Raw genomic sequence first — 26,940 nt, 5'->3', positions numbered from 1 at the left:
GTGCACCTTTTTATGGTTTCCTCTCTGGCTAGACACCTTCTCTCCAGCTTGCCTTGGGCTATCCCTACTGCATGAACAATCCGTGTTTCTGCATTCCTAGTAGGAAGAACTGTTACCCATGGTACTTGCTTTTGTAGTCCCTCCTACCCCGGAGACGTGGGGCCTGGATGCTCCTGCTTATCACTGGTTGCCTCATCCTATCCTCTCTAGCATTTGTGCTTTCCTGTTACCCGTATAACCAGTTTCCTGGCAGGATGCTAAATGACAGAACTGGTTTTTCATTATCCAGCGAAGATGCATGCTCCTGGGCGCTGTGCTAAATGCTATGCTGAATGATTTAAAAACATTCAAGAGAGAGTCAAATAAATGACGAGTCCTACAAAGAGGCAGGGAACTTACCCAGATGATTAAAGTGAAAGGCAGGTAATAGCTTACCATACTATCTAACTCTCTCTTACTAAATGCCGTGAACTCAAAGCGGAGACAAAGCTACTTCTGAAATCAACACATGAGGTAAACTAAGAAGGGAGACTAGATATAGAATCTAAAGGGCACATTAATAAGTGAATGTGTGTGGGAGAGTATTCCAAGAAGTATTCAAGAGAACTAGAGGGGTTAGAAAGCCTATTGCATATTCGGGTAATAGCTTGACTAGAACTTGGGCGTTTAACTATTGTGGTAGTTGTTCGAAAATAACAGGGCTGATAAGAGAATGCTAGAAATTAAGATAATTTGTGGCCATATGTGGGGAAGACCTTAGATGCGACGTTAAAGAATTTGTATTTCATCTGGTAAGAAAAGTCAGAGATGACTCTCAAGTGTATTACATTGGCTTAATGGATGTTAATAGGAGTGAAGAATTTTCAGGAAGAACTTTTTGAGGAGGTTGAAAGTTGTAGAGAATTATGGTTCTAGGCAGGTTCCATTTGAGATTCTACCAGAAAAAGTTGAAGCGGAGCAGTTCACTGAGGGGTTGAAAATGGGTATGGGACGCCTGGCTGCTTCAGTGGGTTAAGTGGCTCTTTCGATTTCACCTCAGGTCACGATCCCACAGTTCGTTAGTTTGAGCCCTGCGTCAGGCTATGTGCTGACAGCTCGGAGCTTCTTGGGATTCTCTCCCGGACTCTCTCTTTCCGTCTCTCTCTCAAAATTAAATAAACAGTTTTTTAACAAATAGGCAAGTATAGTAGGAAGAGAGAAAAGGGGGTAGAGATAAAGATTTGGAATCACTGGAATAAACTAACCGCCTTGGATTTAGATGAAATGGTCTAAGGTGTCTTTAGGAAGGACACCCAGACAAGTTGGTGGGAACTACGGCCTCAGGTACAAAAAGCAAGAGTCAGAGAAGGAGGCTGAAAAGATCCAGAGACATAGTAAAGACAGTCTAGTGCAGTGCTAAGAGGAGGGATTTGGAGAATAATAGAAGTCATCTCTTATGACAGCCAAGTCAAGAACGGTTGAAGAAGGGCCTTATGTTTTGCAGGTAAGAGATTTTGAAGAAGCAAAACTGCAGAGGGTTATAAAAGTTTGGCATTGAAAAAAAAACCAGGAGGGGCGCCTGGGTGGTGCAGTCGGTTAACCGTCCGACTTCAGCCAAGTCATGATCTCGCGGTCCGGGAGTTCGAGCCCCGTGTCAGGCTCTGGGCTGATGGCTCAGAGCCTGGAGCCTGTTTCCGATTCTGTGTCTCCCTCTCTCTCTGCCCCTCCCCCGTTCATGCTCTGTCTCTCTCTGTCCCAAAAATAAATAAACGTTGAAAAAAAAAAATTAAAAAAAAAAAAGAAAAAAAACCAGGAAAATATGTAACCAGGGGGCTTCACGTTATTAAAACCTTATATGGTAGGTGGAAAATCTACAAACATATACATATACAGAGATATTTTTTTTAATTTTTTTTTTCAACGTTTATTTATTTTTGGGACAGAGAGAGACAGAGCATGAACGGGCGAGGGGCAGAGAGAGAGGGAGACACAGAATCGGAAACAGGCTCCAGGCTCTGAGCCATCAGCCCAGAGCCCGACGTGGGGCTTGAACTCCCGGACTGCGAGATCGTGACCTGGCTGAAGTCGGACGCTTAACCGACTGCGCCACCCAGGCGCCCCTACAGAGATATTTTTTGAGTGAGCCAGAGAGGGGCAGAGGGAGCAGGCCCAAGGCCGAGCCCCATGTGGGGCTTGATCCCACCACCCTGGGATCACGACCTCTAGTCAGAGAGTTGGACTCTCACCTAACTGAGCCTCCCAGGTGCCCCTGAATATTTTTAGATTGAGGATAAGCAGCAGTTAATAGCAAGAAGAAATTGAGCTTTGAGAGAGGAGGGGATGAGTGGACCAAAGAAGAGTCAGTCTTAGGAAGTAGAAACACTATTTAAGAGGCAGAAAGGGTGAATAATATGTAGAAAAGCTGGCGACAAGAAAGGGTGTGGTAAAATAAGTTTTTTGGGGGTTGAAACAGGTATTAACCAGTTTGTTCTGCTTCTGAACTCACTGACTTGCTGCAGCCTGTCCATTGCCACGCTGTCTCTGGTTCCTCTTCCTACCCCCACGTGCACTTAACTGCCAAGCCTTGTTGATTCTGCTGCTTACATACCTGGAAAATCTTTTTGTTTCTCCATTTGATTCTTGGGCCTTTTGAATTTCTCTATCAGTGAACTTGAATCCAGTTGGACATTTTTAACCCCTCTTAAAAAAAAAGGGGGGGGGGCGCCTGGGTGGCTCAGTTGGCTGAGCATCCGACTTCGGCTCAGGTCACAATCTCACAGTTTGTGAGTTCGAGCCCCGCATCAGGCTCTGTGCTGACAGCTCGGAGCCTGGAGCCTGCTTCCGATTCTGTGTCTCCCTCTCTCTCTGCCCCTCCCCTGCTCATGCTCTGTCTCTCTCTCTGTCAAAAACAAATAAAATTAAAAAAAAAAAAAGTTTATTTTACCTATTTGGAGAGAGAGAGGCTCTCCCAAGCAGTCTCTGCAGTGTCAGCACCAAGCCCAACGTGGGGCTCAAACCCACGAACCGCGAGACTTGTGACCTGAGCGAAGTCAAGAGTCAGTCGCCCAACTGGCTGAGCCACCCAGGTGCCCCATAACCCCTCTTTTGATTAAAAACAAGTATTCCACTATTTCCCTGTTTACAACTGTGAATTCTGTGGTTCCTACCAAAGATAGCTAAAGTGCACAGACACTAAGCATCAAAGAGTGTTTTTATTTTACCTTCAGAGACCACATATCTCACAATTAGAACCTTATCTTTTGTGAATAGAAAGTTGGTAACTAGCTACCATAGAAATACATTTTACGTGATTTCTTTAAATCCCGTTTTCCAACTATACTTCTACCAAAAGGATAAAAATTGCTCATCAACGTATCAAAAATGTAAACAGTGCCATGAACTTGTGAAGGGCAAGGGGAAAAAAATGAATAATTAAACTGCCTCTGTTTGAGACCCAAGGGACTCATCCAGCATGTTTAAGTGTTGAGTAAAACACGGCTTCTCAGCTCTGGTGAAAATTCTTGGTAAGTTTTGTTTGGAGCCAGAAGAGGGCAGAATCTTATTTCTTATTGCTAAGTAATAACAAAGACATAAACGCACAAAAAGAAAGACGTAAGTGAAAAAGTATCTTACTCATTGTATAACTTCTGGTTATGTGAAATAGAGAGCATTTGCTGATTACCTATTCTCTTCAGTTTAACAGAAATACTTCAATTTTCACTGAAATGGTGTAAAATAAGATACAGTTTTACCAGATGTAATTCTTCATTCCTTTAATTAAAAAGTCAAGAATAGTTTATGATTTGCTTTTAACTAGGAGTGTCTCTTAGATGGCTTAAAAATAATTAGGTTTTTAAATAAATGAAATATGGAAAACATTAATATAGTAGGGCAGACTGAAGTTGAAGATAAATGCCAAAATTTATGTATTTATGATTATTTGGTAGCTACCATGTGTCCACCCCTGTCTTAAGGCAAAGGGAAAGATGAGAGAAAAAAGAGGAGAAAAAGTACATGATCCTTTCCGGACCTCACTTTTAAAGAGTTTGTAATAAAATTGGAGAGATGCCTCAAGGAGCCTGAAGTGACTGTGTGTGATCGAATACCAGGGAATATGATAGAAACTCTTTGCAGTTGAGAAAATAGTAGTTTTAAGTAAGCAGAGAAGAAAGTGACAGGTGTAGGAAGTTAACTGGGTGATGGGGGGTGAACCAGGACACCAACCTACGGGCTGGAGTAGAGGGTTTTTTGTTGAGGAACACCAAGGAAATAGGTGCAGCAAGTAGGACAGAAGTTCGATTCTGGAACACCTTAAAACAGCCAGAGGAGTGTAGGTTCCAGCCCGCAGGCAAGTAGCAGCAGCGGCATCTTTGCGAGTAAATTGACCTGACAGTGGTTTGCGGGATTTGGAGACAGAAAAGTGTGGAGGCTGAGGAGACTGGAGAAGATACGAACGTGGGCTAAGGAAAGGGCAGGAGCAACATAGAAGAATAAAACTGCCAAGTTCTGCCAGGGAGAAGTCTCTGTAGTTCCTTGTGACAGTGGGGAATAGGTCATCAGAGACAAAGACCGTGCCATCCACTGAGCAGAGAATGAGACTTGTGGGATTAGAAACAGGGAGGCAGAGAACAAGTGAATACGGGTTTGTGCTTTCTGCCTGCACTGGCCTCTGAATGGACTCTGGGTCCTGAGGTGAGTTTTCACATGAGAAATCTGTAACTTGGTTCATGAGGTAAGTGAAAAGTTTGCCCAAGCCTTAGATCTACTCAAGAGGAGAGGTTTCAACTCAAGGTCTTTGAATGCCCTGGAGTTCTCTCAAGTCTTTAGTCGCGTGCATGTTTCTGGGAACTGGGTTCCCTGTGTTTCCTTAGAATCACAGAGGCACTTGTATTCTTAAAAAAAAAAAAAAAGAAGAAAGGCTAGGAATCACTGATTAGGTCATAGGAATGCATTAGAAAAGTGGGGTTTGAATCTGAAATTTGCAAACTACGTTTTCTTTTTAATTTAACTGTGAATATGCAAATGTGATTTTGATAATCCTGGCAAAACTGATAAAACCTATCCAGCCTTTTCTATTGAGTCAGTCCATGGGATATACTTGATTCCTCTGGGGTTATCCCTTCCTAACCCTCATCCTTGGGCCAGTCTAGGCTACCAGACCTTCTCCAAGACCCAGGGACATGATCACTTTTATAATTAAATACTACCCTTTTATCCCAGCAATATAAAACGATTTTTGCTATTCCTCTGACTTATGCCCTACTGTTAAATTACCAAGTAATATGTATAAATCTTTGGGGCACAAGTAGAAGAGGTCACCTTTGATAATCTCAGAGTATTTATTCAACTTAAGACATGTAAGTCTAGTTGTGAAATGTCAACACCTTTAAATTCAAGCACCAGGGATTTACAAAGCAGAAAAGACCGTGACTCCATGAGTTCATATATTACTGCAGAGAATATTCTGGTCTTTTGTGAAGGGAATTTGGCAATCTGCTTTTCCTTTCCTTTTATTTTCATACACGTTTTCTGCAGTTTGAATTTTGGGACTGTGCCTTTGGTTTGATGTTCCTGCAAAACGTGAAGAGTTGTGTGTATGGGAAAAACTAGACTTGATATAAAAAACTTAGACCAGTTTAGAGTCACAGTATTGTGCTGTAATTCAGGCAGATTATTACATTATCACTTAAATAGTAAAACTGTCTGTTGGCTTCAATATTTGTTTGGTACTTGGTTTGAAACACTGAGAACGTACATTCCAGAACATCGCCAAGTTGGCTTCGGTTCATGCACAACAGATTGCCTGCTGCAAGTATAAATAACCATTTTTTTTAATGGAATCACTTTCATGTTTTTCTTTATATGTTTGAGGAAAAATAGAAAATCAAAGTTAGTGTTATGAGGAGCATTATTTTTCCTACTCTCAGGTTTATTTTAACATTCTTAAAATATTTTCCCCTTTGTCCTCTTTCTCAGTAAACTGCTTTCTGATAAAAGATCTCCCTGCTCTCAGCACTCTCCGAGTTTTGCGGCAATAGAGTTATAAGAGTATCTCTAATAGCTCTCGGGGTTGTAAGACCAAGTTCCATCTCATGATAGGCCCCCAGAAGGAAGAACTAGGTTTCTGAGATGTCGAGTGCCAGCTAAATTGGAATGCTAACAGTAAGGACTGCTTTTTGTAAAAAAATGAATGTTTTGCACTCTATACACGTTTTAATACATTTATAGTAACTGTCTGGAGGTTAAGACTGATTCCATTCCTTTCAGTATAGGCTGTTAGGCAGTAAAAATACGACTATATTTTAAACAAGAAAATGTTCATGTGCCATAATATTTATAGTAAATTATATAACAGTTTTAGATGATGTCGTATGTTACACTGTATAAACTCTTTTCTTAAGCCAGACTCTTTGTATATATTATCTTTCAGTGATTGTACACAGTGGTATAGTGTTTCACTTGATACGATTTTAATCACTGTTAGGTTGAACTTGAAAGGAAGTTGGAATCTGCAACTAAGTCTAAACTACATTACAAGCAGCAGTGGGGACGAGCTTTGAAAGAACTTGCCAGACTTAAACAGGTATGTAGTTTATAGCTGATGATGGATTCTTCTTTTTATGTCTTTTTCCCCTTGATTCTTTAAAAGTATGCGTATTTGGCAATAGCTATTACGTTCATATGTGGACATTTGGATCTGCAGGGCTATTTTCGAGATTATTAAAAGATTGTTTTCTTAATAAAAAAATTAACTCTTAGGTCCTTTTTTTTTTTCAAATTGGCAACTGTTGTCCTCCCCAGAAGAAATTAGGAATGATTTCTTTCACTTTCACTTATAAAACAGCCATTTTTTTTTGTCTTAGTATTAATTTCTTTCCATTGAAAGTAACTTTCAGAAGAGAAATTTCAGAATAACTGAAAAAATTTAACATGTCCTTCAGCTGAACAGCTGATTTCAAATGTTAGTCCTAGAAGACCTAGTCATTTATTCAGTTAAGAAAAGGAATCACAATTTTTGCACAATTTTACAAGAATTTAAAAGTGATAGTGGTTTCCTGAATTCTTCTTAGACTTCTTTTTTCTTCTTCCTACTACTAAATAACAAATGCCATTAGCCTTAGGAGAAATTAATCTTATTTTGGAGTGAAATTTGCTCAAATGATTAAGATCAATTAAATGTGAGCAAGGTTTTTCTTTAGAATCTAATCTACTTGACCTAACCCTTCAAACTTTTGCCTTTTCTTTAGTCAGTTTATTCGGAGTGAAATTTGGCACATAGGGTTTTTCATAATTGTATTTTTTTCTCTGTCTCCATGACCAGCAAATGCTATTAAACATCTCTGTGGTATTGTACTAAACACCTACTGCTCTCAAAGAGAGGTATGTACAAGACCTCAGGAGAATAAACAGTACAGTTTGCCTTAATGTAGCTTGTCGAAGAGTTGAGATTGTAAGCATAACAGAATATTACACGAAGTGAAAGTATTTTATAAACGTTCACAGGATCAAGGACAGATGCCTGTACTGAGGGCCTCCTGTATTCACAGTACTGCCCTAGATTTATTGGTGTATGTAAAACTTAAGTCTTTCCCTCAGAGAGCTTGCAATTTATTAAGAGGGAAGAAAATTATAAATGTAACATTTATATTTAAGAGTGAGAGCCGTGACAAGAACCATCCTGAGGAGGCAGGAGGGGAAAGTACATCTATTTAATAGCACTTAAGTAGGACGCTGTGGAAGAGGAGTATTTGAGATAGACCTCTGGTGAGCTGGTTGTGATTTAAGAAAGCAGGGAGGGAAATGCTATAAATGTAACCAACAAAATGAGTATAGGAAACATGCAGGAAGGTGGAAAGCAGAGACTCTACTTGGACAAGAGAGGAGGGTCAATTTTAGAGGTAATTTCAGGTAACCAGGACTGGAACTTAAGTGGGAACGTGACACACAGATTCCTGGGGAAGAAAACCCCAAAACATGGTTTTGGTAGATTGGTATAGCCCCGTTTTTACCTGATTGTAATGCAAAGTAGAAAGTTGAAGATGATGCCAAAGGCTGAAGCCTCAGTGTCTGCAAAGCGAGTTTTCCAGTATGGAAATAATGGTAGTAATACAAGGAGGAGAAAGGACTTGCGAATGTGGACATCTTGACTTTTGCCAAAAGAAATTCAGCAAGCATTCAGAAATATGCAGCTGGTATTGGGAGGATGATTGGGCTCCTTGCAGATGTGAGAATTTAAGCTGTGGTAGATAAAACTGAGCATTCTTAAGTTTGCAGAGGAGGCCTGAGAGCTGATGATGGAACCAATGGGCAGAGAGCAAGAGGGCGGTCATGATTTCAGGCCCCTCACACCTTGTCATTTCATCCTAACCAAGATCGCAGTAGAGCTGGTAACTGAATTTCGATTTTCTAGATGAAAGAAACGGAGACTTAGGGAAGTTAAGGAAGGTGCACCAGATCGCACAGGTCACGAGTGAGAGAGCAAGGATTAGAGCCACTGGACTGGGGTCCCGGCTGTTTCCCCTTTATGCTGGTATCAGGTTATTCCATGGAAGCCAAATAATGAAAGGATTTCGAGGAGAAGAAAGTGAGCCCTGGAAGGTTTTAGGGATTTCTGACACAGTATCCAGGCACAAGTCATGGTTGGGCACATCCCAGCAAGGAAAATGGCATCAGTGACTGTTAGACCAGCTCTCATAATGAGAATTGAAGTGACCTCGAGCGAGAAGAAGCTCCAGTCAGGATGCCAAAGTACAGAGGAGATGGGGAAGAAGTAGAAAATGGTGCCTGCCATTAAAGAAGTTACACAGTGAAGGCTCAGAGACTAAGGGAATGAATCATGGGGCATTACCAGAACCAGTAATGAAAAGGTGGAAAAGTGTGAGCGTTGAGGAGGGCATTTCCTTTGGAGAGAGGAGTAATCGTTAATGACTGAAATGTCTCCTTCCTGTCACGTGCATCCCTGTACCCTTTTGTTACCTTCTGAATCTTCCCATTTCATCCATTCTTTTACATTTACCCCTTTTTGTCCTATGTATTTTCTTCTCCCTTGCCTAAAAACCATGGGCAGATAATTTTGCTGTTTGTTCCTAGTAGGAGAGGCTATCACGAAAGTCAGATGCTTCCCCGTGAGTTACTTTATGTATTAAGAAAACGGCGTTAAATTTAGAATTCAACTCTAAACTATTTCTTCAAGAAATGAGCCTCATTCTTTGAGTGCAGTAATCTTCCTCGAGACTAATTCTGTTCCTTATACCACTAACTTTCTGCTTTGGAAACAACACTGTAAACAACCTTTAGGTCACTAGGAATCACTGATGTTCCACAGACGACATTGGAGGTTTGGTACTTGAAGAGCAAATATAAGCCTTTGCCATGACCATCCCAAATTGTGCTCTGGCACTAACTGTTCTTATAGGGTTAAAATTAATAGCTTCATCAAATAGGCACAATTCATATGTGTGAAAGTACCATATTTTTCTAGAACTTTTTATTAAAAACACATTTATTGTGTTTGAATATAAAATTGGAATCCTCTATCTGCTTTTGTTCAGAGGATTGTTTGTGCAACTTCTTGTTTAAATTGGATTAGTACCATGTTAATTTTACATTGCCTCTGGTGAATAGCCACGGGGCTATAATCTCTGCCAGTAATTTGTCACAGCAAAATCCTCTAGAGGGCCATACAAAACATTTGTGTAGTACGGATTAGATGGGGAAAGCCATATCTTAGATTGTTAATAAATGTTAATGACAAAACCCAGCTGGTAAAGCTTGGAAATAAGATCTAATGCTGGGTGCCTATTGCCAAAAGAATGTTTAAACAGATTTCCATTACTCAAAGGTGACCCAGTACAGTCAATTTGTGAATTAAAAAAAAAAAAAAAACAACACATACTCTTCTAATGATTTAGGGGGAAAAAAATCGTCTAATTCCCAAAAGCCTGCGTTTCCAAGCTGTAAATTTGTTGTTGTTGTTCTTTGCTAACTTGGGGAAGTAACAGCTATAAAAAACAAACAAACAAACAAACAAATAAACATAAATGGGTCCTAACTTACAAAACAAGGAAATGATACCCAGACATTCTGGATTTGATATCTTTGGTACAATGTGTAGCACAGATCTGAAAGAATTCTGATAGTGAGACATCTAAGGGGAAATTTAGTTGTTTCCGCCCCACCCCCAGTCTCCACGAAGATACACTACAGAAATATTTTTAAACCAAAGGTTTCATTGTTTGACACTCAAGATTGTCACTTTAATTTTTTTTTCTAAAAAATGTTTGTTTAAAAATATTTCTCATCACCTTAGAAAACAATTGTGTAGGTTGAATAAAAGCTACTCCTTTTGAAAAATAAATCATTAAGAGGTATGAATTTGTTCGTGTAGAAAATTTAACATTTTCATTATGTGAGATAAATTGAAACTAGGTCCGCTTATTCCCAAGACAGGAAACAGAACTAAGATTTTGGGTAGGATGTGGGTCCCTTACCATATTTGTGCACAGTAGATCTGTTTAAAACTAAGCTCTGATATATTTAGTTAAAACAACACAGGCTTCATTGGCTGACATCAGCACTATCTTGTCCAGTCTCCTGCTTATCCACTCAGGGTAATTAATTTGATTAATTTATAAGTAATTTAGCCAAGGATGGGATGTAAATCTTTGTTTAAGAAAACAGTTGGAGGTCCAAGTCTTGGTTAAAAACTGTGTCTTGAAACCATCCAGGCCCTCCTACTGACTTGTCAGCTCTGGGTTATTTTCAGAAAACTTGACTTGAGTTCCTTAGTTTAGTTGTAAGTTTTTCCCACAGACTTACATGGTATGTGTGAGCGGGAGAGTAAGTAGTGGCCACTTTTTAGCCGCTGTTTAGTCTAGTGTATGCATGTTTACATCTCCTCTCTGGATTTATAGGCAGCTCAGGCAAAATAAAGATTATACTCACTTGATTGAGGAGTCTTTAACCCAGAGCACCTGGCAGCAGAGAGGATTTCTTTCTGTAACCTCTAATTTTTGTGTGTGCGTGTGTGATCAGTATTAATGCCATATATGTGATGAAAAATTCAAGGCATTTAAAGGCTTGTCTTCTGTGTTTTAGAACTAGGATGTTTCAAGTCTTATAAAATTACAATTTTACAAAGTAACCTAACTTAACCTAATTGGCTTTTATTATTTTTTTCTGCTTGTAATTATGCTTGCTTATTGTAAACAAAGACAAACTTTGCAGCACTGCATAACACAGAAAATAAAAATCACCAGCCAGAGGTAACAACTGGGTCTGTTTTTGCCGAGCTTTCTTTTCCTTTCTTTCTTAATTTAAGTTGCTTTTTAAAAGAAATAGATCCTAACAGTCCAAAGAGGCAAAGAAAAAGAAGATGGTTATGCACCCTACCCGCCCCCGCCCCCCCCCCCCCCCACTTCTATTTTAAGAACCAGAGCACATTATCAGTGTTCTGGAAGCCTTCTGTGCCTTTGCTCAACTGCATCCTCTCCAGAGGTAACTACTTGCCTAAATTTGGTATTTATTCTCCCTTTGCTTTTCTTTACGTTTGTGTGGTTTTAAACTTTATGTAGATGGACTCATTGCCTTTGAATCATTCTCTTGTCCGCCTTGTATGACTCAAAATTGGTTTTGAGATTTAGCTATGTTGAGGCAAGTAGCTATAGTTCATTTTTATTGCTTTATAAAACAAACAGATGAACATAGCACATTTTACCCAGTCCTTTTCAATGGCTTTTTCCTTTAACTTAGAACAAGACAACACTGAAAAGTTTTGAATTTGTCCGAGTTTCTCTAGTGTTTATATCAAAAAGTAGAGTTTCTGGTAATAGGGGTCGCTGCTTTCTAATGCTTTGCTAAATAGGGCAAAATTACTTTCCAAAGTGCTCGTACGACTCTTGAGTTCCCAAGAGTGGTGTGTAACTGTTATTCTTCATATGATGTCCAACATGTGGCTATTATCACATGTGTTAATTTTTTCCAGTTTGGTGGGTTTGAAATAGTGTCACTTTGTGGCTTCAGTTTTCCTATCCCTGATGACTTACTTGGAGCAGCTTTTCTTTTGCATATCAACCACTTGTCTTTCTTCACTAAGGAATGCCTGTTAATGCCCTTTGCTCAATAGAAGTCAACAGGTAATCCAGATTTTAGAGTCACCAGATGCCAAGTTTGAAATAACTGCTATTACTGTGTTCTAGAACAAAGGTGATATGATGGAGAAATGGAATGAAGAATTAGAGTATTTTGAATAATGTAGAAATTGTGGAACTGAGAAATATTTTAAGTGAAATGTAAGAATGTAAAAGATGAGTTAACAGCAGATTGGATGCAGCAGAACCAAAGATGTGTGAAGTCAAGTCAGTAAAAAGCATCTAAGCTGAAACAGAGGGGGAAAAAGAGGATGGAAAAAATAGCAAACAACATGAGTGACCCCTGAGATAGAGGATATGAGATTGACTACCATTTGTGTGTAACTACGGACCCTGTCTTCATCTCTTTGGGCTCCCATAACAAAATATCACAGACTTACTAACAAACCACAGAAATTGGTTTCTCGCACTTCTGGAGGCTGGAAGGCCAAGATCAGGGTATAGGCACGGTCACCAGTTCATAAAAGGCCACCTTTTTGTCAAGTCCTCGTGGAAGAGGAGTCAGGGAGCTCTGCTGGGCCTCTTTTACAGGGGCAGCAGTCCCATTTAGGAGGGCTTACCTTCATGTCCTAATCACCTCCCAAAGGCCCCATCCCCTAACAGTTCAAAATGGGGATTAGGTTTCATAACACACATTTCCCCAGGTATCCAAAAGTAGAGCGTTCCTGTGAAACCTCTCTTAAGCAGAAATGATGCAAAGCAAAGAGCATCCCCAGCTTACCCACAGTTGGCCTTAGGCCACTTTGCTCTTACAGAAGACCTACATTTGCATGGTAATGGTTTTCAGAATAGCCAAAATCCTCCTTGATTTAGCAAAAATCGATACTAATGTAGCTTTTTCTAACTGTCAAACGGCTTACTTCCAACTTTCAGAAAGCAGGGAAACCTATATGTATTGGGGGAGACAAACCTGAAGCCTCTAGCAACCCCTCAGAAAAAGAATGGGAGAGAAAGCAGGATTTGAAGAGATACTACATGAGAATTCTCTAAAAGTGAAAAAGATAGCAATTCATAGATTCAAGAGTGTTTATGAACTCTAGGAATAAATACCAAGTATACCATACCTAGGTTCATGGTAGCGGAGTTGCCAAAAAGCAAAGAAACCCTTAAGAAGATGGGGCTAGAGGGAGACATAGCTTCCATAGGAGCAGCAATAAGACTGACAGATGACTTTCCAGCCACAGGATAACATCCTTAAAGTATTGCAAGAACAGAACTGCCAACTTAAGGTTCTCTTCCCACTGAAAATGTTCTTCATAAATGACAGTGACAGAAGACTTTTCAGAGCGACAAAAACTAGAAGACTTTGTCATGGCAAACCTAAAGTAAGAGAAAATAATTCAAGGTGTTCTTCAGAAGGAAAATGATCCCAAATGAAAACAGGAGAATAAACAGCAACGGAAATAAATGTCTGACTAAAATATAAATACGGATTGTAGAAAGCAACACTCAAAATATTTGTTGGTTTTAAAATATAGACAGAATTAAAATTCTTGACAAAAACAGAAGAACAAGAGTAGAAAAGAAGAGACGGACAGAGGTAAAATGCTCAAAGTATGTTCCATTATTTGAAGTTGTCAAAGGACTGATTTGTGTTATTATTTGTAAATGAAGAGTAAAAATGAATGAGAAGCTGATAGAGAAGGGGAAATGGAATGACAAAGGATTAGACTAACCTAAAAAAAAAAAAAGAGAGAGAGAGAGAATAACCCCAAAGAGATAGAACAAGTACAAAATACCAACATGTAAAGATTGCAACCCAATGTATCACCAATGACTTGAAATATAAATGGACTAAATACTGTCATTAGAGACCAGTATTGCATGAAAAACTAAAGAACAGTATACCACTCATAAGGCATATAGCTTAAATGTAAGGATATACAATGGATAAATTTAAAAGAGGGAGAAGTATATATTATGTTAAGACTCATCACAGGAAAGCCTATCTAGCAATACTTTTATCAGGCAAAGCAGATTTTGGGGCAAAAGCCATTACCGTAGATAGAATGTTCATGATCATAAAAGGGTCAGTTCACCTGGAAGATGACAGCAATTCCACACGTGTATGCACCTGACAACAGCCACAAATTTAGGTAAAGCAAAAATCTATAGAACTAAATGAAAAATAGACAAATGCATAATAATGGTAGATTTTTACCACAACTCTCCAGGAAACTGATAGAGCAAACAAGAGAATTGGTAAATATTTAGAACATTTAGACAACACAACCCTTAGTATACAGAATATTTTAGCAGAAAAGCCCAAAATACACGTTTTCTAGTATACATGGAATATTTAGCCAAATTGCTCATGTGCTAGGTCAAGCCATTCTCAATAAATTTCAGAAGATTGTAATTTAGAATGTGTTATGTCCAGAGTGAGATTAAGCTAGAAATTAATGAAAAGATAATGAATATCCTCAAATGATTGAAAATTAAGTAGTATGCTTCTAATTACCCATAGCTAAACTGGAGACAAGTGAATTTAGAAAATGTTTTGAACCAAAAAATAATGAAAATATAGCTTATCAAGACATGAGATACTTTTTTTTTCTTTTTCTTTGAGAGAGAGCACACAAGAGCAGGGGAGAGGGGCAGAGAGAGAGAGAGTGAGAGTGAGAGATGGAATCCTAACCATTCTCCCTGCTCAGCATGGAGCCTGATGCAGGGCTCTGTCCCATGACCTTGGGATCATGACCTGAGCTGAAATCAAAAGTCAGATGCTCAGAGAGGGGTCAAGATGGTGAAAGAGCATGGAGGTTTTTTTGTGTCTCCCATCCCTGAAATGCAGCCAGATCTGCACTAAACCATCTTGCACATCGGGAAAACTGATTTGAGAATTAACACAACAATCTGCACAACCTGAACCACAGAATGCACCAGGTACACGGCACAGAGAAGTGAACTGGGGGAGAGAGAAGCTGTGGAAGGCAGGGAGCTGTTTTTGCTTGGGGAGAGAGGACAGAGGCAGGGGGAGAGTATGGGAAGGAACCCCCCTCCCTCCAGAAAGCAGCTGGAAAGAAAGTAGAAGAGGAAGACAGGAAATACTAAAGATTAGAGAGGAAATCAATGTTCTCGTAACCAAAAAAAAAAAAAAAAAAAAAAAAAAAAAGAAGAAAGAAAAATCAGTAGAACAGATCAATGAAACCAGGAGCTGGTTCTTTGGAAAAATTAAGAAAACTGATAAACCCATAGCCAGTTTGATCAAAAAGAAAAAGGAAAGGGCCCAAATAAATAAAATCAAGAACAAAAGAGGAGAGGTCATAACCAAAACAGCAGAAACACAAACAACAATAAGAGAATATTATGAGCAATTATATGCCAATAAAATGGGCAATCTGGAAGAAATGGACAAATTCCTAGAAACAGATAAACTACCAAAACTGAAACAGGAAGAAATAGAAAATTTGAACAGACCCATAACCAGTAAAGAAATCGAATTAGTAATCAAAAATCTCCCAAAAAACAAGAATTCAGGGCCGAATAGCTTTCCAGGGGAATTCTACCAAACATTTAAGGAAGAGTTAACACCTACCTATTCTCTTGAAGCTGTTCCAAAAAAACGGAAGGAAAACTTCTAGACTCATTTTATGAAGCCGCATTACCTTGGTTCCAAAACCAGACAAAGACTCCACTAAAAAGGAGAACTACAGACCAATTTTCCTGATGAACGTGGATGCAAAAATCCTCAATGAGATACTAGCCAACTAGATCCAACAATAAATTAAAAAAAATTATCCACCATGACCAAGTGGGATTTATACCTGGGATGCAGGGTTGGTTTGAAATCTGCAAAGCAATCAATGTGATACATCAATAAAAGAAAGGACAGGAACCACATGATCCTCTCAACAGATGCAGAGAAAGCACTTGACAAAATACAACATAATAACCCTTGGGGGCACCTGGGTGGCTCAGTCGGTTAAGCATCCGACTTCAGCTCAGGTCATGATCTTACAGTCTGTGAGTTCAAGCCCTGTGTCAGGCTCTGTGCTGACAGCTCAGAGCCTGGAGCTTGCATCAGATTCTGTGTCTCCCTCTCTCTCTCTGCCCCTCCCCTGCTCATGCTCTGTCTCTCTCTGTCTCAAAAATAAATAAAAACTTAAAAAAAAAATAAAAATAAATAAAAACAAAAAAACCCTTGGTAAAAACCCTCAAGAAAGTAGGGACAGAAGGATCATATCTCAAGATTATAAAAGCCATATATGAAAGGACATTAATACCATCCTCAATCCCCATTGAGATCCCCAAAACAGAGTTTTCCCCCTCAAGTTAGACCTAACCTAGGAAGAGGGATGTCCACTTTTACCACTGTTATTCAACATAGTATTGGAAGTCTTAGCCTCATCAGCACAAAGGAATAAAAGCCATCCAAATCAGCCAGGAGGACGTCAAACTTTCACTTGTCACAGATGACATATTACTCTAAGTGGAAAACCCAAAAGATTCTACCAAAAGCTACTAGAACTGATCATGAATTCAGCAAAGTCGCAGGATATAAAATCAATGCCCAGAAATCAACTGCATTCCTATACACCAACGATGAAGCAGCAAAAAGAGAAATCAAGGAATCAATCCCATTTACAGTTGCACCAAAAACCGTAAAATACCTAGGAATAAATCTAACCAAAGAGGTGAAAAATCTATACACTGAAAACTGTAGAAAGCTTATGAAAGAAATTGAAGATGACACACACAAAAAGGAAAAATACTCCATGCTTCTGCATAGGAAAAACAAACATTGTTAAAATGTTGATACTCCCCAAAGCAATCCACATATTCAATGCAATTCCTATCAAAATAGCACCAGCATTCTTCACAGAGCTAGAACAATCCTAAAATTTGTATAGAACCAGAAAAGATTCTGAGCAGTCAAAGCAATCTTGAAAAAGAAAACCAAAACCGGAGGCAATCTCAATCCCGGACTTCAAGCTGTATTACAAAGCTGTAATTGTCAAGACAGTATGGTACTGGCACAAAACCAGACACTAGGATCAATGGAACAGAATAGAGAACCCAGAAATGGACCCACAAAGGTATGGCAAACTAATCTGTGACAAAACCGTAAAGAATATCCAATAGAATAAAGACAGTCTCTTTCTTACACCACACACAAAAATAAACTCAAAATGGATGAAAGACCTAAATGTAAGACAGGAAGCCATCAAAATCATAGTGGAGAAAGCAGGTAAAAACCTCTTTGACCTCGGCCTGGGCCACAGCATAGTCTTACTCACCATGTCTTTGGAGGCAAGGGAAACAAAAGCAAAAATGAACTATTGGGACTTCATCAAAATTAAAGGCTTTCTGCACAGCAAAGGAAACAATCAGCAAACTGAAAGCCAACCGACAGAATGGGAGAAGATACTTGGAAACGACCTGTCTGATAAAGGGTTAGTATCCAAGACCTATAAAGAACACATCAAACTCAACACCCAAAAAAGCAATCCAGTGAAGAAATGGGCAAAAGACATGGGCAAATAGACACTTCTCCAAAGAAGACATCCAGATAGTTAGCAGACACATGAAAAAACGCTCAATATCACTCATCATCAGGAAAATACAAATCCAAACCACAATGAGATACCACCTTACACCTGTCAAAATGGCTAACATTGACAACCCAGGCAACAACAGATGTTGGCGAGGATGCAGAGAAAGAGGATCTCTTTTGCACTATTGGTGGGAATGCAAACTGCTGCAGACACTCTGGAAAACAGTATGGAGGTTCCTCAAAAAATTAAAAATAGAACTACTCTATGACCCAGCAATTGCACTACTAGGTATTTATCCATGGGATACAGGTGTGCTGTTTCGAAGGGACACATGAACCCCCATGTTTATAGCAGCACTATCAACAATAGCCAAAGTATGGAAAGAGCCCAAATGTCCATCGATGGATGAATGGATAAAGAAGATGTGGTATATATACATACAATGGAGTATTACTCGGCAATCAAAAAGAATGAAATCTTGCCATTTGCAATTACATGGATGGAACTGAGGGTATTATGCTAAGTGAAAGTCAGAGAAAGACAAATATCATATGACTTCACTCATATTGCTTTAAGACAAAGAACAGATGAACATAAAGGAAGGGAAGCAAAAATAATATAAAAACAGGAAGGGGGACAAAACATAAACTCTTAAATATGGAGAACAAATAGAGGGTTGCTAGAGGGGTTGGGGGATGGGCTAAATGGGAAGGGGCGTTAAGGAATATACTCCTGAAATCATTGTTGCACTATATGCTAACTACCTTGGATGTAAATTAAAAAATTAATTAATTAATTAAAGAAAAGAGTCAGATGCTCAGCCAGTTGAGCCATCTAGGTGCCCCCTCAAGGCATGAGATTTAATTCAAGCTGTGCTTAGTGGAAAATTTCATAACCTTGAGTGCACTTAAAAAATAGCAAAAAAAAATTTTTTTTTCAAAATATCCCTTTCAAATAGTAAAAGAATAAGAAATTAAGGCAACTAGAAGGAAGGGATAAGTAAAAATTAATGAAATAGGGAGGAAATGTGCATATAACACAGTCAACAAAGCAAAAAATTCTTTGAAAAGACCTCCTCCATGGAGTGTTCAAGGACAAAAAGAGAATATCAAGAATTTTTAAAAAAGGGACACAGGAATTCTGATCCCACAGTCATTTAAAAAGATAGGAGAATGGTATTAAAATTTTTTTGTGAACTTTAGATACAGAACTTACAAAACTGACATAAGAAGAACAAAATATTCTTTGGATAGCTATTAGGGAAATTGAGTCTGTAATGAAAAACTTTCACACAAACACTCTAGACCCAGATGGCTTCACATGTGAATTTCAGTAAGTTTTAGAACTAATGCTAAACTTAAACTGTTTCAGAAAGAAGGAAGACAGAACATTCCTCTTTTTAAAAACAAGACTAGCATAATCTTGATCTCCAAACCTGACAAAGATATTATAAGAACAAAATCAATTGGACATCCAGTCTCAGGAACATTGATAAACAGTGTATAAGCATCTGAACTGAGTTTATTTATTAAATAAAGGTAAAGTTGGTTGGTTAACACCTTCAGAAAATAAACGAGTAAAACATACAAAGGGTGTATCAGTTGGAAAAGAGAAGATAAAACTATTATTTGTAGATGATACTATTATATTTAGAAAACCAAAAAGTATCTACAGGTGACATACTAGAGCTAATAAGTGAGTTTAGCAAGTTTGCTGAAATGAACTCAGTACATAATTACCAATTTTAATTACACTAGGGCCAATTAGAAAATGAGAATTTAAAAACTGCCATTTACTATAACATCTAAAATCAAGAAATACCTAGGAGCATATTCTAAGACAGTTCTTACCCTTCATCTGTAGAGAAGTATAAAATATTAAATGAAATTAAGGCCTAAATAATTGGAGAGGTAAACTGTTCACTGATTGAAGAATCAGTATTGTAAATATAATGCTTTTGGCCAAAGTGATGTGTAGATTAAGCACACTCGTAAGCAGATCCCAGGAGCCTTTCTTTTTTCCAGCTTTAGCAACAGAGATTTATATAAAAATGTCAGAGTCCCGAATAGCTAAGAGAATTCTGAAGGACAGCCAGAGGTGGAAGACTTATACTATCACTTATCAAGAATTAGTATTTTCAAAGTTACAGCATCAAAGCAATATAACTGAATGCAAAGGCAGAGAAATAGATCAGGTGAGAGATTCCATAAACAAACCCATACATATATTACATACATGGACAGAGGTGGTATATCAGTGTTGTTACTGCCAAACCATGGGAGATGCAATTTTTTTTTTTAGTAAATGTTGCCACATCAGTTGAAGCTCTATATGAGGGTAGGGGAGGGGGAGAAAATAAACTTGATCTCACACATCCTCAAAACCAGTACATGAATTACATATATATGTACATGAATTAGTGATCTGAATGAACCTTCAGGATGGTATAAGAGAGCATCTTCATAAAGAGTCTCTTCAAGATTGAGGCAGGCAAAAATTTACTTAAGTTGGACAAAAGAAGGCACCAGCCAAAAAAGATGAGACCAGATGTGGACTCTGTCAAAATTAAGTCAAAAACACCACTAAAAGGAATGAAAAGGCAAGAAAAAATAAAACTAGGGGAAAATATTTGCAATATTTAAATAATTGACAGAAGACTTACTCAGTATATATAAGGAACTATGAATATATCAATAAGGGAAAATGCATAGCCAAGTAGAGCAATGTGCCAAATGGCTGAACAGGAAATTCACAAAAAGAAAGAACGCCGTTACAAATATACCATGTTCAACCTCATTAGTCTTTGAAAAAAAAAATGCAAAATGAAATCACAGTGAGATACCACCATGTAACCTATCAGAATGGTTTAAATAAAAAAAGAAATTACTAAGTGCCGATAAGAATATGGAGCCCTGGAAAACTCATAGGCAAGTACAAATTAGTTCCAACTACTTTGAAAGCTATTTGACAATACTTAGTAATACTGAAATTTTCGTATCCTTCTGGTTGAATCCTAAACCCAGTAGAAAGGCATACATAATGTTCACATCAATTTTATAGAACGAAATTACAAACCAACCCAAATGTCCCTTGACGGTGGAATGAATAGACTGTGTAATAGTATATAGGAATGGCAGACATCAGCTATACCAAATACAAATGAATGTGCAAACCATTTTAACTCAAGATAGCCAAACATAAATATATACAATTCCACGTACATGAAGTTCAAAGCAGTCTAAAGTAATTTGTGGTGTTAGAAGTTAGGGTAGTAATTACCTTGAGGAAAGGATGAGTGGTTAATGGCTGGGCAGAAGCCACAGAGGCATTTCTGGGGTTCTCTTAAATTTCTGTTTCTCAATCTGCACAGAGGAGTTGCTTTGCAAAATTTTACCACAATGTCCACTCGCCATTTGGCAGTTTATTGTTATTCAGAAAAAGTTTATGTTAAAAAAAAAGACATACCTATTGATACAGTTCTCCCCTTTGGTGGTTCTGACCCCAAAGAAAAGGACCTGTCCCTCAAAACATATGTAGAAAGGACCATGAACCATCTCTGTTAGATGATAGAGTGTTTTACTGAAGCAGTGCTTATGATATCAGAAGTGCCTGTTCCTGAGAGAGTGGTTAAGTAAACCATGGGATATCCATTCTGTGGAAGGTTAGACATTCATTCTAAAGAAATTTTATATCCTAGCTGCAGAGATTTTTGTGTGATCTTGGAGAAGAGTAGAAAGGCATATTATTTATTACCTGAGCTTGAAGGAGAATCAGTGACCAGTGCAGAGACACTTAGTTCAATTTTTCAGGGTACATCTTTGTATAATTAAACTGTTTCTTAGATGCTTTTACCACTGCTCCCTGGGGCACGTCATTATGTTGACAGCAGACTCTTTCTTTCCTTCATCTTCTGTTATCTTATGGTGGTTATCTAACCTCAATTCACTGATTGGGCCATGAATGATTATGGCTTATAACAACAAGACGAGTGAGAGCTTTCAAGAGAGCCTGGGCCTTCCCAGATAGTAGGTGACTCATACAGTTGGAGAGCATGGCTATATCATGGGTGTCATCTAACAGGATTATGAACACAAGTCACAGTCCTATGAGATACATTTATTCCTAACATAAGAGTACTGGCTTGTTTTTTTCTTTCGAGCGGGAACAAGAAAGTCAAATGGCTCGTCTTAAAAAACAGCAAGAAGAATTGGAACAGATGAGACTACGTTACCTGGCTGCTGAGGAAAAAGATACAGTCAAGACGGAGAGACAAGAATTGTTGGATATAAGGAATGAATTAAACAGGTATAATAACCAAAAAGTTCCCTTTTTTTCCAGACACCAATGCAAGTTCCAGTAGGAGAACCTTTAATTGGCTATTGGTCCAAGGAAAGTACAATGTCAGAGCTTTAAGAAAAATGTAGTGGACTAGCAAAATAGAAAATCTACACTAAGGACCATTATGCTATTTTTTGCCATAAATGTAGGTGTATGTAGCTTTTTTGTTCCTATTCATAGCGTTAATCCTTTAAATTTTATTTTTGTGTGACTGCTGTAGGATTCTCGCTACTATTTCAAGGTAATTGATTACACTGAATTTTTAATAACATAAAAGTAAGACACTTCAAATCTAGTTGTATTATTAATATAAATAATAAAATTGCCCTTACTTATTGAGCCCTTACTATAGGCCAGGAGCTTTTATAAATGCTTTCTTGGCTAATTTTTTTTTTTTTTTTAATCTTGAAAGCAGCTTTGTGAGGAAGATATCATCCCCATTTACAGACGAGGAACCTGCTGATTAGAGATTTAAGTACCCTTTCCAAGGTCACATAGCTAGTAAATCATGGAGCCAGCAGGGTTCACATGTGATTCTGTGGCTGTGTTTTTAATTACTGTTCACCACTGGACTTCTCTGGAATGTCATGTTCATCTGAGTTACGATTTCAGCAGTGTTGCATGTCAGAAAAGCCATCATTAGAAAGCAGCATAAGAACAAATTACGGACTTTGGGGGAAGACTTTTTAAGTTAGTTGATCAAGATACTAGTATTTTCATTTTAGCACAGCAAACCGTCTTAGCTTGGGCTGCCATCTGTACACTGGGTGGCTTCAACAACAGAAATTTCTTTCTCACAGTGCTAGAGGCTCAAAGTTCCAGATCAGGGGACCAGCATGTTGAGTTTGTGGTGAGGACTCTCTGGCTTGTACATAGCTGCTTCACACTGTGTCCTCCCACTGTCTCTAGTGTCTTGTCTGCTATGAGCAGGAATCCCAGCATGAGATCCCCACCCTTATGCTCTCATCTAAACCTACTCGTCTCCCGAAGACCCTTTCCCCAAATACCATCACATTAAGGATGAGAGCTTCAGCATATTAACTTTGAGGGACACAAAATTCGGTCCACAGCACATACATTTGACAGATGCAGTCACTCTATTAGGTGGGTTCAGAGCTGAATTAAACAACTACACTTAGATATTTATACATAAATATCAGTTGGAAAAGGTTAAGGTCTGTTGTGCCATGCTGCAGGCTCCATTTTCAGATTTTCGTTTTTAATCACATATTTGGTGGCCACTGTATTGTAAACGTGGAAGATGTTACAAATTAGTAAGTAACATGATCCTCGCCTTCCAGCATTTTGCTGCCATACGCATCTAGTGCATGTTTTGGTTCTAGGCCACTCTATATTAAGCCTCTGCTACTTACTAAGCACGATTCTGTTGGCTGAAGATAGCCATTTGGTATCAAATTTGTAGGTCATGCAAAATTAAATCTTATTAATAAGATATTAAGATTATTAATCTCAAGAAATTAGGATTTAGAGAGAACTTAAACCAATAAGTAGATTAGAAACACAAGCAGAGTCCTTATAAGAAAAACCTCTTAAGTGATGGGCAGGACATAATAAAACGGTTGATGTGAGGAAGCCGGGGAGGATTTGAGTGGCCACTAGTAACCGTGTGACTTGGCTGTCAAAGTGCCACTGCAGTTAGGGACATGGATAGACATGTTCAGTTACTCAGCACTGGTAAAACCACACCTGGTGTGTTCTTACCCACGTGCAACACGTTTTCAAGTCAGTCACCTACCTTGAGGGCTTCCGATGGAATGTGACCTAAAAGGTGGTTAGGAGAGTGAGGTATATTGAACTTGAGAACTCTAGGGCAGAGTATTAGACAGCTGTCTTCAAGTAGCTGGAGGGCTACCGAGCTAAAGAGAAGTCGGTGCCCTTCCTGAGCAGAATCATAGCCAGCTGTTGGAAAGGAGAAGCCTGGACACTAAGTTCTTTGTAAGAAAGAACTCTAACAGAGCAGTTGTACAAAGCAGTAGGTTCCTAGTGATAGAAACGTGCAGGTGGAGGCCAGACACAGTGTTTGTCAGGGATGTAGAGTGTCCTTTGACAACTTTATGGACTTTTTCAGCTATAAGGTTCTAAAGATCTACTGTGAGCCTGATGGGTGATTTGCATTTTAGTCAAGATGCAGTAGGGATAATCTATCACTTGTATAAAAATTCCATTTATCTTTCATGCATAAACAGATGGACATGAAAATGGTTGGAGTTTCTAATACATAGTTTGATGTCATATGTCATTAGTTTGCACAGAGGACCCCTTTCTCCAAGAGAACTATAAAAATCACAACAGGGGCGGCATCCATACGAATTGCTCTAATTTGTACCATTTTTCCATTAACCATTTGATTTCCACCCCTGTCCCAAACCACAATGCTTTCACTACTTAGGCTTCCTCTCTCACAACAGATGGAGATGTTTGGTATCCTTCTTGGACTGTAGACTTCAGTTTCCTGTTCGTTTGTGGGGAATCTTGTTCATACACTTTGAACAAACCAAAGTGTATGCTGTCAAGAGTCCTGCACCCTTTCTCGGGGCTCAGTCCTCCTTGTCTGTGAGACCAGGACTCTCCTCACTGCATCTCCCCAACTCTGTCAATTCACAACTGGATTTGGTTCTCATTGGCATGGTTCCTCTAAAGACCATGCAGAAGCCAGGGCTCAGACTTAACTGCTTCATCCTTCTTATTTATAACAACAAAGTTTAGTTGCAAATGAAAACATTTTTATAGCTACTTGCTAGAGGAATATGAGGTTCTCTCTTAATGGTATATTCTCAATTAAAACAAAACATATGCCTTGTCCAAACTTGGTATCACTATCACATAGTAAGTATACTAAGTATATGACATTTACAAGGCAGTGTGGTTAACAGTATTCCATCGGAAGTACCCAGATTCCAGTCTGATACCTGCTCCATTCTCTGTCTCCTGGATGAGGCATCACAAACATAATGTGAAGACTTGGCAAACAGAGTCTTCAAATGTACATGCCCTCTGAACCAGGCATTCACATCTGTACAGTTTCACTTTCTACAAATGCTCAGTGACCTCAGCTCCATAATGGAAAGTTTTCTTCACGATTCACTGTAGTATCCCCAAAACCTAGTACTGTTTGGTACATTTGTGGAATGAATGGAGAAAGAAATTCTGTTCAAAACAACAACAAAGGTTTAACCACAACCTAAATATCAGCAATAAAGGATGATTAAGTAACGGTACATGCAAATGATGGAGTGTTGGGGAGCCCTGTAGAAGCACCCTTAGAGATGTAAGAAAACTTTTGTTATATTAGGAAGTAAAAAAAAATCATAGACAGCTTTGCCTGTATACTATCGTCAATGTTTTAGAAAAATATTTAAAATACACATGACTTTTTCATAGAAAATTATTACTTGGATGGGTTGTCTAAAGGAAGATCATAATGATTTCATTTTCTTTTTTTGCACATTTCCAGAACGTCTACAGTTTTTATGTATTTCATTATTAGAAAAACAAATATTGTTTTCAAAACTGTCTCTGAAGAGTATGTTTACTCTGGCTAGCCAAGTCAAATGCTGGTTTTTGTCGTCTTCCTGAAAATCCTACTACAGACATAATTTACCATTAAGTCATTTTTTAAAACGGGGTTGTTAACAAAAAAATCAGAACCCAACATGGTATTTGCTGCCTGCTAGAGCGGTATTGGTTCTTGACTTCTCAGGTTAAGGCAACAAGAACAAAAACAGTACCAGGATTCCAGAGAGATTGCAAGTGGAAAAATGGACAGCCCACGTGGCAACCCATTGGAAGAAGGCTTGGATGATTATTTGACTCGACTCATAGAAGAAAGGGATACTTTGATGCGGACGGGTGTGTATAATCACGAGGATCGAATAATAAGCGAACTAGACCGACAGATCAGAGAGGTTTTGGCAAAACACAATGCCAGTAATTAATAACATTTGGAAAATCTTTACAGAGACTCCAGGCTTAAATTTTAATTTCATTGTCAAACTCTCAAAAGAAGAGAAAATGGATGTTTTAAAAACCTATTTTCAATTTTTTACAAGGAGAATTTTGTATGTTATTGTACAGTATTTATTTGATTTTATTTACCTTATGCTACCTCTCCCACCCTGGTTTTGTCATTGCATTTTATACACTCACTTTAAATGACTTTTCATTATTTCCCATAATTTATGATTTCATGGCTAACTTTCAGAACAGCTTTTCATGAGATTTGTTTTTAGAGAAACGACTATGGTAGTTTCCAGTTACCTAATTTTTCATGTTGAGCCAAAAGAGTCTATGTTGCACTTTAAAAAAAGCCGTGTCCTGTTCATTTGAATATAGAGATCTCTCCAATTTTATTTTACTCATGTTAGATGGCCTGTGTTTTTAACTTGTAACTATTTGCCAAGGACAGGTTTGACAACAGAAAACAGGATCGATGCAGAGAAGCCATAACACACACTGAATGACAAAAAGTCATTTGTGTAAATAAAATTCATACAGAGCAAACTTGTTTCAGCAAGTATTGAATTTCCAAATTTTCCGTGTGCTATTATCTTGCAGGAAGATGACAGTACTAGCTTTATTTTTTTTTTTTTTTTTTTTTTTTTTTTTTTTTTTTGTTTTTATATCAGTACCATTTATTTAAGGAATATGTTACAGAAAGCACAGAAAATTAGAATCAGACTAGTTAGGCCATAACTGAAATGATGTGGACTCACACTGCAGGTTTTTTAATAAAGTAAAAAAAGGGAAGTGAGGATGCTATTCTATTTTATCTAAATCAAAAGGATTAAAAAGGAACATTTTTCTTTGCAATGGAAAAATGATGCTTTGGTTTAAAAGGCAATTTGTTTTGTCAGTTTTAAGGTACTAGTTGGATTGTTCTTATTCTCTTATTCATTTTAGGAATGTTTTTTTTTTCATTCTCTGCTAATTTCTATTTTTCTTTCAGTTCTCATTTG

At 38.3% G+C, this 26,940-nt stretch overlaps 1 protein-coding gene across 3 annotated transcripts in view; it reads left to right on the top strand.

Moving 5' to 3' along the window:
- Positions 1-26,555, top strand: part of CEP120 (centrosomal protein 120) — a 74,399-nt gene extending 47,844 nt beyond the window's left edge. For all 3 annotated transcript variants that reach the window (XM_047852296.1, XM_047852315.1, XM_047852305.1), the window contains exons 19-21: positions 6,464-6,562; positions 21,786-21,931; positions 25,686-26,555. In XM_047852296.1, the coding sequence (XP_047708252.1) occupies positions 6,464-6,562; positions 21,786-21,931; positions 25,686-25,920 (480 nt within the window). In that variant the 3' untranslated portion in view covers positions 25,921-26,555. The remainder of the gene's footprint in view (positions 1-6,463; positions 6,563-21,785; positions 21,932-25,685) is intronic.
- Positions 26,556-26,940: the final 385 nt, after the last annotated feature.

This window comes from Prionailurus viverrinus, chromosome A1 (genome assembly GCF_022837055.1).
Source record: "Prionailurus viverrinus isolate Anna chromosome A1, UM_Priviv_1.0, whole genome shotgun sequence".
In the NCBI taxonomy this organism is placed as follows: Eukaryota; Metazoa; Chordata; class Mammalia; order Carnivora; family Felidae; genus Prionailurus; species Prionailurus viverrinus.
This window is presented reverse-complemented; position numbering and strand designations above follow the sequence as displayed.